Source organism: Myxocyprinus asiaticus, chromosome 35, assembly GCF_019703515.2.
Source record: "Myxocyprinus asiaticus isolate MX2 ecotype Aquarium Trade chromosome 35, UBuf_Myxa_2, whole genome shotgun sequence".
Classification (NCBI taxonomy): domain Eukaryota; kingdom Metazoa; phylum Chordata; class Actinopteri; order Cypriniformes; family Catostomidae; genus Myxocyprinus; species Myxocyprinus asiaticus.
In genome coordinates, this window is record NC_059378.1 from 23,001,686 (window position 1) to 23,018,948 (window position 17,263).

General features: G+C 36.6%; 1 protein-coding gene across 1 annotated transcript in view; it reads left to right on the forward strand.

The window, feature by feature from the left end:
- LOC127426589 (AT-rich interactive domain-containing protein 3A-like) overlaps window positions 1-15,362 on the forward strand; it is a 66,609-nt gene extending 51,247 nt beyond the window's left edge. The window contains exons 5-9 of the mRNA XM_051673492.1: window positions 3,541-3,724; window positions 6,285-6,532; window positions 8,034-8,300; window positions 11,751-11,840; window positions 11,929-15,362. Of these exons, the coding sequence (XP_051529452.1) occupies window positions 3,541-3,724; window positions 6,285-6,532; window positions 8,034-8,300; window positions 11,751-11,840; window positions 11,929-12,059 (920 nt within the window). The 3' untranslated portion in view covers window positions 12,060-15,362. The remainder of the gene's footprint in view (window positions 1-3,540; window positions 3,725-6,284; window positions 6,533-8,033; window positions 8,301-11,750; window positions 11,841-11,928) is intronic.
- Window positions 15,363-17,263: the final 1,901 nt, after the last annotated feature.

Here is a 17,263-nt window from a genome sequence, read left to right on the forward strand (position 1 = left end):
CAGTGATGTTTATGTGTATTTGTATTTATATATGGGACAATAACTCAAAGAGCTGCAGTTTCCACTGTTTATATTATGCTACAGCAGGGCAGTAGCTCGTACATGCTTATGTGTATGTTTATAAATGTGGGAGTGTGAACACATGTCTGTCACGATCTGGCCTTGGAGCTGTTGGAGCATGTGTTGTCTTGTACATGTACTCAAAAATGCTGCACTGGCCATCGCACGGCAATGAAAATGCTCTACACCACCTGTTAGCCACTCTCCTGGTTAATAAATTAATAACCTGGCAAAGAAATGTTTTATGAATTTGTGCTTTAAATAAAAAGAGCTGCAGTGCTGGGGAAGCTAGTTTGAAAAACTGAAACTTGTCAAGCAACAAGCAAATAGGCTAATTTAAAGTAGTTAAACAACAGTTTATGTAGCTTAAAAAAGTAATTGGCTGCTACCTTTATACTAATAAATAGTTGCTAAATACATTGAAGCTATTTGTGGGGTTGGGCAATATCAAACCTATTTGGGGAGGGGGGGAATAATATGTCTTTAAATATATTGCTTTTAGATTATAATTGTATTTTTTTTTTTTTTCAGAGCAGTATTTATCTGGCACAAAAACAATCTCAAGTATTTAAAATGGGTTGACAGCATTTAAAAAATCAGTTACAAAAAAAAAAAAAAAAGAAAGAAAAAAACTAGAAAACACCATAGTTTATGTAACGAAACATAGTCGAAAACATAGTAAATAAATATTATAAATATGTATTTTTTCCATATTATATTTAAAGTAGTATATATGTAAAATATAATTAGACTATATATGTCATTGTGCGACCCTGAGTACACATGCGTGGACATTGTATTTTGGCTTCGCTATAAGCAGCGCTTACTTTAAATTTATTTAAACTGACTGGTCTCAGTTTAGAAGACTCTGTGCTCTTAGTAAAGGGTTAAACTTTCCTGTAACAAAACAACATGCTGCTGATCACAGCGGAGTTTGTCTTTGGGAGTAACGGCAACAAAAGATTAGAGTCTCTTGTTTTAATTTGAGGAATTTATCGTGAAACGCCACACTGCTTAACATAATGTACACTAATGTGTACTTTAGTGTGTACTTTAGCGTGTTTTTTCCTTATAAATCCTATATTTACTGTCCCATTATCACATTGAGAATTAATGGGTTCATCCAAAAGCTGGAAAATTTTGCTTTCAGAGGCTGTATATTGAGTTAGGATGAAAATAAGGTGTTCTGAGACCATTGCAGACAGACAGCACACTGGAGGTTAAGTCATTCACTAAATAGGGAGCAAGGGAGCATCCTATAGTATAGTCTGTAACATCTCAAACCATGAATAACCAACACTCCTGGAAACATAATAAACAATTTGATTAAAAAAAATCTGACTTTCCATAGCTTAGTATTATTAAAAATTTCACAACTTAGTCTCACTGTACACATACAGTTGAAGTTAGAAGTTTACATACACTAAGGTTGAAGTAATTAAAAGTCATTTATTAACCACTCCACAGATTTAATATTAGCAAACTATAGTTTTGGAAAGTCGTGTAGGACATCTACTTTGTGCATGACACAAGGAATTTTTCCAACAATTGTTTACAGACAGATTGTTTCACTTTTAATGGACTATATCACAATTCCAGTGGGTCAGAAGTTTACATACACTAAGTTAACCCTCTTTAAGCAGCTTGGAAAATTACAGAAAAACAATTAGGCAATTAGCTTCTGATAGAAGGTGTTCTGAATTGTAGGTGTACCTGTTGATGTATTTAAGGCCTAACTTCAAACTCAGTGCCTCTTTGCTTGATATCATGGGAAAATCTAAAGAAATCAGCCAAGACTTCAGAAACAAAATTGTGGACCTCTACGAGTCTGGTTCATCCTTGGGAGCAATTTCCAAACACCTGAAGGTACCATGTTCATCTGTACAAACAATAGTATGCAAGTATAAACACCATGGGACCACGCAGTCATCATACCGCTCAGGAAGGAGACGCATTCTGTCTCCTAGAGATGAACGTAGTTTGGTGTGAAAAGTGCAAATCAATACCAGAACAACAGCAAAGGACCTTGTGAAGATGCTGGAGGAAACAGGCAGACAAGTATTTATATCCACAGTAAAACGAGTCCTATATCGACATAACCTGAAAGGCTGCTCAGCAAGGAAGAATCCACTGCTCCAAAACCACCATAAAAAAGCCAGACTACAGTTTGCAAGTGCACATGGGGATAAAGATTTTACTTTTTGGAGAAATGTCCTCTAGTCTGATGAAACAAAAATTTTTACTGTTTAGCCATAATGACCATCGTTATGTTTGGAGGAAAAAGAGTGAGGCTTGCAAGCCGAAGAACACCATCCCAACGGTGAAGCATGGGGGTGGCAGCATCATGTTGTCGGGGTGCTTTGCTGCAGGAAGTACTGGTGCACATCTCAAAATAGATGGCATCATGAGGAAGGAAAATGATGTGGCAATATTGAAGCAACATCTCATGACATCAGCCAGAAAGTTAAAGCTCGGTCACAAATGGGTCTTCCAAATGGACAATGACCCCAAGCATACCTCCAAAGTTGTGGCAAAATGGCTTAAGGACAGCAAAGTCAAGATATTGGAGTGGCCATCACAAAGCCCTGACCTCAATCTGAAAGAAAATTTGTGGGCAGAACTGAAAATGCATGTGCGAGCAAGGAGGCCTACAAACCTGACTCAGTTACACCAGTTCTGTCTGGAGGAATGGGCCAAAATTCCAGCAACTTATTGTGAGAAGCTTGTGAAAGGCTACCCAAAACATTTGACCCAAGTTAAACAATAAAAAGGCAATGCTACCAAATACTAACAAAGTGTATGTAAACTTCTGACCCACTGGGAATGTGATGAAAGAAATAAAAGCTGAAATAAATAATTCTCTCTGATCTTATTCTGACATTTCACATTTTTAAAATAAAGTAGTGATCCTAACTGATCTAAGACGGGATGTTTTCTATGATTAAATGTCAGGAATTGTGAAGGGATGACCTCAACTGTATGTTGCCATTCATTTTTAGGAAAACTATTTGCTCTAGAATTGTTATTTTGTTATGTTTATTAAGTGCTACTGGTTACAAATTAAAAAGGTACATGGAAAATGCACACACAAACAAGTGATTATTGCAGTGGTTCACTCAGCTGTAAAGCTGTGCTTGTAATACAGTATTAAAAAAATTGAGATTTAGTGTCATGTACCACTACATTGCTAATTATCAGAGAAAGTAGCTTGTTACTGGACGGCTTACACTGTTATGTAGACGGCCATACTACTGAAAAATTTAGTTAAGTTAGTTGCATCGCTGTTTCCGCTATATAAGTTCCTCCCCATTGCAGCACAGCTGCACACACAAACCTCACTGTGTTGCCTAAAGAAGAGCTGAAACCACAGATATTTATCAAAATTAAACACACATGGGCATTTCTTTTATTTATAGCGTTTAAAACATTAATGTAAACCGTTCAGGCGGACGGCTAACGCAGCTGCTTGTTTTTGTGCAGGGACTCCAGTGAACAGGATCCCCATCATGGCCAAGCAGGTGCTGGATCTTTACATGCTATACCAGCTGGTGACGGAGAAGGGGGGGCTGGTGGAAGTCATAAATAAAAAGTTGTGGAGGGAGATCACGAAAGGGCTGAACCTGCCAACCTCCATCACCAGTGCTGCCTTCACTCTCAGAACACAGTATGTACACACCGACTTGTGTACATTGCAGAGCTGAAAATGAGTCAAATACGATCTCAAATACGGAATCAATATGTGTTTAATTAAAAAAGAAACGTGGCATTAGTCTAGGGATGGGTAGGGTGGTCGGCTAGTTGTCTAACAACCGACTAGTCAGTTACTGGGGTTGATTTGTATTAGCATATTTTCGAGATGCAACTTCTCTGAGAAGGTTTTAGTGTACTATGTTTTAAACAATCACTGTCTAGAAATCTTTCCATTGTGAACTTATACATGCAAAGATTTTTTTGTGAACTGTGATAGTTTTGTGCTATAATTTCTAGCTCCTCTTCTCAATATACACAACATCATTCGGACCGATAATTGAGGTGCATGGCTTTTCCTACCACTGCTATGCAGATGACACGCAGCTCTACCTGTCGTTCCAGCCTGATGACCCTACTGTCTCAGCTCGTATCTCTGCCTGCCTCTCAGACATTTCGGCCTGGATGAAGAAAAGCCACGTTTAGCTCAACCTTGCCAAGACAGATCACCTCGTGATCCCAGCCAGCCCATCTGTTGACCACAACCTCACTATTCATCTTGGTTCATCTACACTAACTCCAACCAGAACAGCTCAGAAGCTGGGAGTGGTGGTAGATGACCAGCTTAATTTTACCGCCCACATCTCATCAACTGCCCGGTCTTGCAGATTCACACTTTACAACAACAGGAAAATCAGACCTTTTCTGTCTGAATATGCTGCACAGCTCCTGGTCCAGGCCCTGGTCATTTCAAGACTGGACTACTGTAATGCTTTGTTGGCTGGCCTCCCAACTAAAACAATTAAGCCACTGCAGATGGTCCAGAATGCAGCAGCGCATTTGGTCTTCAAACAGCCAAAAAGGACTCATGTCACCCCACTCTTGATTTCACTTCACTGGCTACCTGTAGCTGCCTGCATCAAATTCAAGGCTTTGACTCTGGCTTTCAGGACAGCCAATGGAACTGCACCCTCTTACTTCAATTCACTTCTTCTGGTCTATGCTCCAACTCGCTCTCTGCGGTCTATGAACGAGTGGCGCCTGGTGGTCCCATCACAAAGAGGCTCAAAATTTCACGATCGTTCACTTTCTCTGTTCCACTGTGGTGGAATGAGCTTCCAGCCTTCACACGATCTGCTAATATCATCTCAGCATTCAAGAACCAGCTGAAAACGCATCTGTTCCACGAGCACTTAAATGACCCACACTAATTGCACTTAATATTTAACTTAACTTGCACCAAAATAATAATAATAATAATAATATATATGTATATAAACTTCTCTGTCTCTTTCTTATGCTCTAGCACCTATACTACTCCAGCCACCTTGAGAGCTTTGCAGTACAACACTGTTGATGTTATTGAACTTTGTATGACAAATTGCTTGCTATGTTCCTCATTTGTAAGTCGTTTTGGATAAAAGCGTCTGCTAAATGACTAAATGTAAAATGCCATGTAAATGTTATGTAGTCTTTTTATTAATGCTGTCGATTTTAATCGTTAATTCACTGCGATTTAATGATATAAAAAATAATGTGTTCAAAAAAATTAACGCAGTAAATCATGCACCCTGACCATATGCATATTCCACAATTTCCCTACCACCAGAGCAATTCAAGCTTTGAAGTACCACTTTCATGTTTTTGCAAATCACAACCAGCAGGGGACAGTAAGCATTACTCCAGCTGTACAGGCAACGCACAACTGTACAGACAACAAACCGAGAGCCTGTTCAGAGACTGCTGGACAGAGCATAAGCAGGGGTCACGACTCATCCTTCCTTTCCTCTAAAAAAAACAAACAAAACAAAAAATAATCGCGGTAACAGTGAGGCACTTACAGTGGAAGTGAATGGGGCCAATTTTTTCGAGGATTTAAAGGCAGAAATGCGAAGCTTATAATCTTATTAAAATCATTTACATTCATTCTTCTGTTAAAACTCATGTATTATTTGAGCTGTAAAGTTGTTTACATTTATTTTTACTGTCATTTTAGGATTTTAGGTTGTAAAATAAGCAATAACTTTACACAGAAAAGGTTAGTAAGTGTTTACGCATATTGTTTTCGTCTTGTGGCTATACTTGTACAGTGATTATTGTAACGTTTACAGATTGGCCCCATTCACTTCCATTGTAAGTGCCTCACTGTAACCAAAATTTTTGCTTTTTTTTTTTTTTTTTTTTTTAAGAAATGGAGGGGCAAGCCAAAATTAATTTTTGTGGTAATCAACATTATGGCACAAGTGCTGTCAATTAAGCGTAACTTGTATTGAAACCGGAATATTCCTTTAATGAATACAGATTCACAAACTCAATTTCAAAGTGGATCGCTATGGACTGTAGGCCAGTTATAGACTTTATGTTCAATGAAATGACTCCTAAATCAGCCTAATCATACAGGGTTTCCTTCAGACCAACTAGTTTTTGAGTAAACCCACTGATCAAGCACACCCCAAAACAAAAGCATCAAAGTAAATAATTAATTATTTGGAAATGTTAGCATAATCCTGTCTTCTTAATGTCCCACCCCTCTGCAGATATATGAAGTATCTGTATCCTTATGAATGTGACAAGAGAAGCCTCAGCAATCCCAATGAGCTCCAGGTGGCCATTGACAGTAACCGGCGTGAGGGACGCAGGCAGGGCTTCGGCAGCTCGCTCTTCACCTACTCGCCCAATGGAACGCCTACCATGCTGTCCTCTCACAAACTCTCTATGCCACCTATGGGCATCACTCTGCCCAGCAACGGAACCTCTCTCTCATACTTACAGAAACTTAAAAAGGGTAAGACTTGGCCCGGTTCATGTCCCAATCCCATTTTCTCTCCCTCACTTACCTGTCTGACTCTACTGTACTTTAAATTAAAATTATTCTAATAAGTCACATGGTTGAAACGCTATGATGATATTGGTTATGCTTGCTGCAGATTTGTTTACCCCATGTGTAGGGAATAGGACCACATTTTACATTTAAATGAATTTAAAGTTTCAGAAACACCATTATTTTGACCTGATTTGTTATCACAATGTGGCTCTGATGTGGTGTCATGTTGTTGTATGGTCTGCTTTATTTCAAGGAATATATAGAGAATAAACCTATGGCTTACTTATAGTTGTCTGTACATATTGATTTGGGAAAGGAGGTAGTATTTTAACATTGGCAGTTTTAACATTGCCAGTAGATATACAATAGATAACATAAACAATAGATATAGATGTGTTTACAGTAGTAAACGTACAATGGAAGTATATAGGGTGATTGGATAGCACAAGAATAAACATAAATAATATTTTTTTACATGGAGCAAATGGAGGAATTACATCGGTTAAGCATAAACCTCCACCTCAAAATGAAAAAACGGTTTGGTCAACTTCAGAGCTCTTTTGTTTTTTACTTATTTCATTTAAGTACTTTAACTGAAGTACAAGCTTCACATTTCTGGTTTAAAGGGATAGTTCACCCAAAAATGAAAAATTCTCTTATCATTTACTCACCGCCATGCCATCCCAGATGTGTATGTCTTTCTTCTGCAGAACACAAACAAAGATTTTTTTAAGAAGAATATCTCCGCCCTGTATGTCCATTCAATGCAAGTAAATGGTGATCAGGCCTTTTGAAGCTCCAAAAATCAGATAAAGTCAGCATTAAAGTAATCCGTACAACTCCAGTGGTTTAATCAATGTCTACTGAAGCGATCCAGTTGGTTTTGGGTCAGAACAGACCAAAATGTAACTTCTTTTTCACTGTACATCTTGAAATCAGCAGTCTCCTTGGCGATCATGATTTCAAGCTCGATTACACATCCTATAGCGCCATTTAGCGCTCTGTGCATGCATCAAGCACTAGGAAGTGTAATCGAGCTTGAAATCATGATCGTGCCTAGAGACTGCAATGGCAAGATGTACTGTAAAAAAGGAGCTATGTTTTGGTCTGTTCTCACTCAAAACCAACTGAATTGCTTCAGAAGACATTTATTTACCACTGGAGTCTTATAGATTACTTTTATGTTGACTTTATCTCCTTTTTGGAGCTTTAAAGGGCCTGATCACCATTCACTTGCATTGTACAGACTTACAGAGTTGAGATTTATTTATTTATTTTTTTAATCTTTGTTTGTGTTCTGCAGAAGAGAGAAAGTTGTACACATCTTAGATGGCATGAGGGTGAGTAAATGATGAGTGAATTTTCATTTTTGGGTGAACTATCCCTTTAAAACACTCTAGTACGATTACCTAGAATATTCCTTAAAATGTATTCTGTGTGTCCTGTTCCCTCTTTGTTGTAGATGACGATGGAGTTCAGGCTCATCTGCCTGTGTCTCTAACCAGTAACTCAGTAGCTGCGGCCCAGGCTGCGGCTGCGCAGGCAGCCACCATCGCACAGGTAGCTGCACTAGAGCAGCTGCGGGAGAAGTTGGAGTCAGGGGAACCACCGGAGAAGAGGATTGCACTACCACTGGAGGAATACCAGCGACTCCTGCAGAGAGCCCTGCAGCACAACCTGCTGGCCATGACAGCACAGATCCCCATGAACATACGCATCAACAATCAAGGTACTGACACTATAACACTCTGGGCCGCAGACTAGTGAAAGTCATATATTAGCTGATACTTGGTTATTTTTATATTATTATAACTGTGCCCTTTTGTTTTGCTTTATAATGTCCTGTGTAGTGAAAGATCAATATGTCAGCCAGGCTGATATTTGACCATTTTCAGAAATGTGCCATAAGCCTTGTGCATTAATAATGCAGATGTTTTTGTTTTCACATATTGTAAAAAAAATTATTATCTATGTCACATTTGTCATAATTTTCATTCCAGTGGGCCTGAGACCACACTAAAAATCTGGGATTTTAAATTTAAACCTTGAAGTTTTAGGATTTAGAAAAATATAAAACAAAGAAACGTTTTGAAATAAAATGAATATATATATATATATATATATATATATATATATATATATATATATATAAAATACAAAAAGCAATATAAATAGTATAAACATTTTATAACAAATTTGTGACTCAGACCATGTTACCTCCTATGTACAAAATGTCATATTTCCTTGCTTTGAAGAAAACAAGATTTTCTTTGTAGCATTCTCAAATCATGTTGGAATAACATGATTTTACAACATTCAAGAACCAGCTGAAAATACATCTGTTCCACATGCACCTAAAGGGATATTTTACCCAAAAATTCAAATCCCACATATGAATGACTTTCTTTCTTCTGCAGAACACAAACAAAGATTTTTAGAAGAATATTTCAGCTCTGTAGTAAATGGTGACCAAAATGTTGAAGTTCCAAAAGGACATAAAGGCAGCATAAAAGTCATCTATAAGACTCCAGTGGTTAAATCCATATCATCAGAAGCAATATGATAAGTGTGGGTGAGAAACAGATCAATATTTAAGTCCTTTTTAACTATCAATCTCCACTTTCACTTTCACATTCTTCTTTTGTTTTTGGCAATTCGCATTCTTCGTGCATATTGCCACCTAATGGGCAGGGAAGAGAATTTATAATAAAAAAGACTTAAATATTGATCTGTTTCTCGCCCACACCTATCAATTCACTTCTGAAGATATAGATTTAATGACTGGAGCTGTATGGATTTATTGTATGTGCTTTTTAGAGCTTCAAAAGTTTGGTACCCATTTACTTGCATTGTGAGGACTGACAGAGCTGAAATTTTCTTCTAAAAATCTTAATTTGTGTTTGGCAGAAGAAAGAAAGTCATTCACATCTGGGATGGCATGAGGGTGAGTAAATGATGAGAGAATTTAAATTTTTGGGTGAACTAACCCTTTAACCAACCCACACTAATTGCACTTACTATTTTATATATATATATATATATATATATATATATATATATATATAATTGTTTTTTTTTTTTTTGTTTTTTGTTTTTTTTTTTTTTTTATAAAGTTCACATTTCCAGCTGCTCGGAGAACTTGGTGGATCAAAAAAAAAGGTTGAGAACCACTGCTTTAGATAAAAGCTTCTGCTAAATGTATAAAAAAATTCAATGTAAATAACGTGGATCATCAGATTTTGCACAAACATGTGGAGTTCAAGCCAGCTCAAGTGCATGCTGCCATCAAAAGGGAAACATAGCAAATAAAACATGCCAAAGAAATGCAGATAATTCATGTACATTTAAATTTTTACTCAAATTGTTATATTATTTGTCATGGGGAAAAAAATCATATTAAAATCATAATTGGTCAAAGACTTTTGGACCCCATTGACACTAAATCATCATTTGTCCCCCTGCTGTCTAGATATCGGCATGTCATTTTAAAAAAAAAAACATCAAACTAGGGAAATACTAGCTGATGCTGTTTTTGTGGGTAAAATATATGTTCTGTCATCATTGATGCAGTCAAAGATTTTAAAAATTGCCTCCACCAAATTTACAATCTTACATCCTTTCCCATAAACATCGACCTGAGAACAAAAAACACCTTTTTGTTGATATTTCAGGGAAACATGTCTATGGAATATCTAACTTTAGGTTCCTAAGGTTATGAAATGAACTCATAATGTTTTCTAGTATAGTTTGGCCAGCCCCGTCTTACGTCATCATTCACACTTTTGGTTGGAAAGGGTGTGAAAATATTACCACAGCCAAACTGAATTACTGGCAACTTTATAGATCAATAGTTCTCCAGTGAGCTGTCAGCAGTTGTCTCTGTAGTGAGTCATTACACTCACTATCCCACTGCAGGCAATAGTACTAGTACTGTTCTTACTGAACGCTCTTCTAGTGAATGAGGAAAGACAGTGTTTAATATTGCACTGATTGGATGTAATCAAAAACAGAAATCTGTGAGTTGCATTGATGTATTAACATTAAAGAATGGTGGCATAAAGGAGTTGTCATTAGAAAACTGGAGGTGGTGGCCCACTTTAAACCACAAAGACGAGGGAAATCCCTGCCTTCAACAGAGCATGACATCCTCTTCTTGGTTAGAGGTGTTAAGTACTAGAGGTTTCACCTTATTTTATCGGAAGATGAATGAGAGACTGAATAAGTTCCCGTACAACTGCATGTGGTTTTATTTATTTATTATTATTGCATTGTTTTTTAACTCTATACTGTCGGCTGAGAAATGGCTGTGAGAGAGCGCCCTCTGCTGTAAGGCAATATGTCTTCAGATACTGTCAAATGATATGGTGTTTTACGGTGGTGGTTGTTTGTATAGAAGATAATTGAGGGGCGAAACTCCTAATAATAAACAAATAAATAAATTATATGTAACAAAAAAAATGAAGCCTATTTTAGGAACATTACAGGAGCACTCGTCTTGAACTTACACTGACACCTAGGGGACTGGATGCAGCATCATTCATACGCAGTAGTTTTCTGTTACTGATGCTATTGTGGAAATTCACTGTTCACAGTCAGTCATGATTAATTAATTCCATGAGTAAAAGTGTCCAATAACAGGGTGGTTACTGAGATTAAAAGGATAGTTCACCAAAAAATTAAAATTCTCTCATCATTTACTCACCCTCATACCATCCCAGAATGTGTATGACTTTCTTTCTTCTGCTGAAAACAAAGATTTTCCCAAAAAAAATCTCAGCTCTGTAGGTCCTCACAATGCAAGTAAATGGGCACCAAAATTTTAAATCTCCAAAAAACACAAAGGCACCATAAATGTAATCCATAAGACTCCAGTGGTTAAATCTATATCTTCAGAAGTGAAATGATTGTGTGGGTGAGAAACTGATGAGTATTCAAGTTTTTTCCACAATAAATTAAACTCCCTGCCCAGTAACTAGTGATATGCTCGAAGAACGTGAATCACCTAAAACAAAAGAAGAATGTGAAAGTGGAGACTGAGAGGTTATGCCACAGTGCAAAAAAATAAATATATATTCACCCTGAAATTGATGCTGTGTACAACAGAGCTTCAAAATAAAATAAAAAAGCATGTTTTTACAGAAATATAAAGGTTAATTCTGTTTGTTTTATGTTCTATCAGAGAGCAGTCCGGACTCTGCCTTGAACTTGACCACCAATGGCCTCAACAGCGTCAGCATGTCATTGGAAATTAATGGGGTCGTCTACACAGGTGAAAAGCCAGTCGGCATATGGATGCAGTGTATTCAAGTTTGTCCTATAAATTCAGCTGTCCGTAATCTTTCCCCGTTTTCTCATAGGTGTACTCTTCGCCCAGGCCGCAGCACCAACCTCATCAGGGGTATCTAATAAATGTTCCACAGGCAGCAATGGACCTCAGTCAGTTCTCCACACGTCTACCTCATCCTCCTCCAACAACCAATCACCTTAGCACCTCAGACTCTCAACCCTCTCAGTGCAAAACCAAAGCCAAAAAGCCTCAGTTACTACAGAAGATATGCCTAAAAAAAATCTAAACATGCAGGAATAGCTGAATCACTCTCAACTTGAAGTACACTAGCTCAGGTCTTTTATTTACACTCTCCTTTGATCAGGAGCCAAAAGAAATCTAAAATAACAATAGAATTTATTATAAAGAGAGTGATTTATAATGTATATGCAAAACTTGTGAATAATTTAATTATCTTTCTGTGAGCACACTGTCTGGCGTAAAACAAAACGGCAGTGTAGAATTCTGCTTTATAGGGTTTTATAGTCTGACTGACATAAGCTTTTCATCTATAGGATAAATCGTAACAGTAGTATTATTGTTATAACATGTGATGCAAACAGCTTAAGGGTCTGAACTAATAATATATTATTGTACATTTTATTTTCTCCGAGTATTTATCTGCAGTGCCTTGTGAAGGTTTTATTCTCCGCACAGTTTGAATGCGCTGTTGTTGACAGGCGGATGTCTGAACTTCAGCACTAACACAATACAGAGTGTGGTCTGAAGTTTATTATTATTATCATTTTTGTAACCTTTGTTGATGAGTATTCAATCATTTGGTTTCCCATCTCAGATGTCTACACTGCGATAGCGATAATGATCGTAATATCAGTGATTGAACATTCAGGTTAAAGATAGTGGAAAGAAAAAATCTTGTGAGGAAACATAGGCATGCATTTATAGCGGTGTATACTTGCGTTTATAACCAATTTTTCATGTTTCATGTTTGTTTGCGTCTCCATTACTACTGGCAAACTCTCGGGGCCACATTCTCCATGAGCCACTCAAAGGGGGCTGGGGCATCACAGAGCTCGAACGGCATGACTTTGAACTGCCACAGTCTACTGACTGTTCTTCTTGGCCCATAGTGGCTCTAAAGTTGATGATGAATGAGGTCAGAGGTTGTTTTACTTAATTTTTTTATCTTTCACTCATCAGCTGTTTTCAAAAATCACAGTTTGATTATTAACAAGACAGTATAATAATAGGTTTACTTTAAGATTTGAACTAACGACCCAAAAACTCAAAAAACTGCAGGAATCTGAGAAAATTATAAATATGATATTGGATTGTTTAAAAGTGAATATTGGTTAGAGCAGAATGAAATTAGATTAGAAGGAAGTGGTTTCCTGTGTTTAGGAATATTATATCACAACCTTCAAGGATGTTTTTGATCATTTTAATAATCAACTGTTCCGGCCAACGAAAAGATCTTTGTCTTGTTCTTGTCAAAGTGTAGCTGTAATTCATACATTATGTCAACCTCCTCTAGCATTACACTGTATGCAAGGTCAAAATGCCCATTTGGTGGGCGCATAGGGGTGAAACGTCTTTTGAATGACAGAAACGGGGTCGTCTAGCAACTATTATTCTCTGAGCTGATAAGAAGTTGAATAGTTTATCTGGCAGTTCAAACAATCTAAGGGAGAGTTGGTGAAGGCATTGGGAAATTGGGGTTGTCTGGAACAGCTTCCACCAATTGCAGGGACAGTTTTCTTTGGAGTAACTTGAAGTGAAATGCTTTGATCCCTCCTTACTTGGGATCAGATCCTTAACCATTCAGCTATCGCCATCTCTCTCTTATTGTAATGCTTTACACTGATGTAGTCTTGAAACCTCTGCATAACACTTCCTTATTACTTTACAAGGACCACCGTGGTGTTAGCTGTACAAATAAGTGTAGAAAGTGTAACCGTTTCGGTCTGTATTTTTTATTGTACGTTTCATTAGTTTTATATATTAAGAATCATCAATATAGCATAACTCAAACTCTGCCAGTACTACCAGAATGTCTCTACCTCAAAGACTCAAAACCAGCTGCAAACCCTCCCAGCTTTTCACTTTTCACATCAAATCTACAACAGTGTGATGTAGAACTGGATATTTTTACGCCACATTTACGCCACGTGAAATTTAACTCCTCAATGTATTAGCCATGATATCTTTAAAGCCCCTTTTTGCTCATAACTATAAAAACAGCCATTTAATCTGCCTGCCTACCTTTAGAAGGAAGACCCTCAATTTTAGAGTGACCGATTTTTGTCATTTTGATGGCCTTTATGCAGTTTGTTTTGATCAAAGATGCAGTCGATTTTTCATAGAAACAATACTGTTACCACACAGAGTAAGAAAAATACACATAACACCTGAAATTCAAAAATTAAAGCAGTTTGTAACAATGAGAGCGATGTGTTTTACTCTGATGTATGCCTTGATGTATGCAAAGTTTTGAAGAAGAAAAAAAATAGTGCTGATGTAGTCAGGTTTATTGCAAAGACAACCAAAATTGCTGTACAATAAAGCATGCAAATCTTTTAGCTATTATTGCAGGATGCCTTATGCTTTGATCATTTCTTTGTAGAGCTTAATGTCACACTAAAAGTCAAGTAACTCACTTTTCCAATACAGCTGTGAAATTTAGGTTTTACGTTAAAACAAGGCATTTGTCGTCTTCTCAGGAAATACATTTCTACCTCTAGTTACACAGATATGTTCATCCTAGTGCTGTGGTTACAGTGCATGTAACATTTATTCTACCTTTTTGTAATGGTAATACAAAATGTTTCCCTTGGCACACTTACTCAAGTTTCTGTTATTATTATTATTATTATTATTATTATTATTATTAATTGCAGATGCACCCAGTATATTATAGTCTTCTTCTTTTTTCAAACTTAATATCTCTTCCCTATGTGTGTGCTTTTGAGTTTTTCTTGATTCGTTTGGATTAAATGGAAAATTGCTCCTAGCACAAGAGACCCAGGAGAGCCCAGATTTTGATTTTGGCACTGAGTGTCATACCGATGCACCATTTTGTGCATTTCCGCTCATGCTTTTATAAAACTTTTAAATTGCGTAGTGGCAACCTTGTGACTGCTTCTTTTATGGGGTGAAGGGCAAAGACAATCCTAACCTATTACATCTATTCTTTGTTTGTGTGAATAATTAACTTTATTTTGAAAATATATATATCAATATGTAATTCGAGGGATGGGAAATCCAAAGAATGTCCACATATGCTGTTATGGCCTGACTGTTATGGATTCAAACTGTTTTGGAGATGATAACACACATCAACTCTACCTCTCTCAATCGGAATGCTGATAACCCAGTAACAACAAACCTGTTCATCTCAACACACATGCAAAATAAATGTTGTTAACAGTTGAACTGATGTGTTCTTTTTACCCAAATTTTTAATCATTCTATGACTTTTATATGCCTTTTAATGGTAATTCCAGAGAATCAGTTTGGGTGTGTCTTGCTTTCTGCTGTGTTTTAGTATGTTATTGCTCTGTGAAAAAAAAAAAAAAAAAAAAAAAAAAGTTCATGTTGATGAGTTTTGTTGTTTCAGAGTTTGCAAAATTAACTCTCTTTGAAGTTTACATTTTATAATTGTCAAGCATCAGATTTTTCAGTGTTTGATTTTTAGCTGATCGAAAGTACGTTTTGTTCTACAACATATATTACACAGTCATACCTCAAACGTGAATTTAGAAGCCGCCGTAAGTAAAAAATAATAATAATAATAATAATAAAGTATATAATTCAATACGGCTTCTAAATTCACGTTTGAGGTATGACTGTAAGTCAGTATTTACTCATAAATTCAAAAACCCATAGTAAAATCTAGAGGGAACCCATGGCGAATTAGACTTCCGGGTTCGCCTACAAAATGACGTCACGGCTGAACAGCTCTATTTCAGATCTACATTGTGTGATGAAAAAAAAAAGAAAAGAAAAGAAAAATCGACATTGGCTGTGTCTCGTTTGGAAGGATGCGTGCTCCGGAGGTTGCATTTCTCGGCCGCAAACGTCATCGAGGCTGTCTCGTTTCAGAAAAGCGAGTAGGACACTCCGAATGCAGCCTTCGAATGTGACCTTCTTTCACGTGAATTCGGAGGATGCATAAGGTGTTTCCTTCGTGGGCACTCACAACCCACAATTCTTTGCTTCAACGGAAATGTAAAAAAAAAAAAAAAAAAATGACGCCAATTTGCCCGTAAATATGATGTTCAAACGCAAGGAATGTTAATTCCCAAGTTGAAGTACCTCAGTAGATGGGTGCAGAGTATATAATATGTATAATTATATTAATATATAATTAAAGTATTAGACTAAAAGTACACCTGTAAAATCTATTTTCTTTTCTCTCTGCTGTCATAGCAACCATGTTACGTTCCGTTTGTCCTACGAAGGCCGTCTCGTTTAAACTAAATTTGTTTAAAGGTTGACACAGCAGCCTTCAAAGAACGCGGCCTACATGGCATGCAGCCCTTCTAAACGAGACACAGAAATTGTGTGATAGTACTTGCTGCCATCTAGTGGAATAAAGGGGGGTTAATTTGAGACCACTTTTTGGCAATTAGCCTACAGTATGTGTAAATGATGAGCTTTTAAATTTGAGAGTTGAAGTTAAGGAGAGGTTCTACCAGTAAATAGGCTTACATTTTTCCTGTCCTTACTTGCCATTAAAAATTAGACATTGTCTCGTTAAATGCAAGCCTACACACATTTGCATGTTATATTAAAAGTTTTATAGATCTTAGTAAATATCGAGTTTAATTTTTGTTTTTTTATCAACAACTCATAATTGTCAGACACTTTTGTTATTTAAATATTTAATAAATAACAAGGGAAAGATTTTAGCAAACTCCTTTAAAAATTACCAGTCATATCATTGTTAGATGATGTTTTTTTTGTTGTTGTTGTTGTTGTTGTTGTTTTTGTTGTTTGTTTTTTTTAAATTGCAGAATTTATAAACAAACATGCAACATATAATACACAACTTCAGTATAAAGATATATAGAAACAGTCAGAGGAAACAGCTCTTAATAACATGGATAAAAATAAATAAAAACATTAAAAATGAAATAAATAAATAACCCAGTGATGAGACATTGTCGAACCAGGGGAGAATTTAGTCTAAGTTCTGTTATTTACTATAGTCGGGAAGTGTTTTAGGATGTCGTACAATTTTTGTTCTTTTGGACCTTTTAGAGTTTTTAGAGATTTCAAATATAATTTAAATTCGTTTAAAAAAAATAACAAATTTGGGGGATGATTTTATAATTCTACACTTGTGGATACAAATTTTTGCTAGGCACAGAATTGTATTACAACAGAGTTCATTGTCTTTGCTT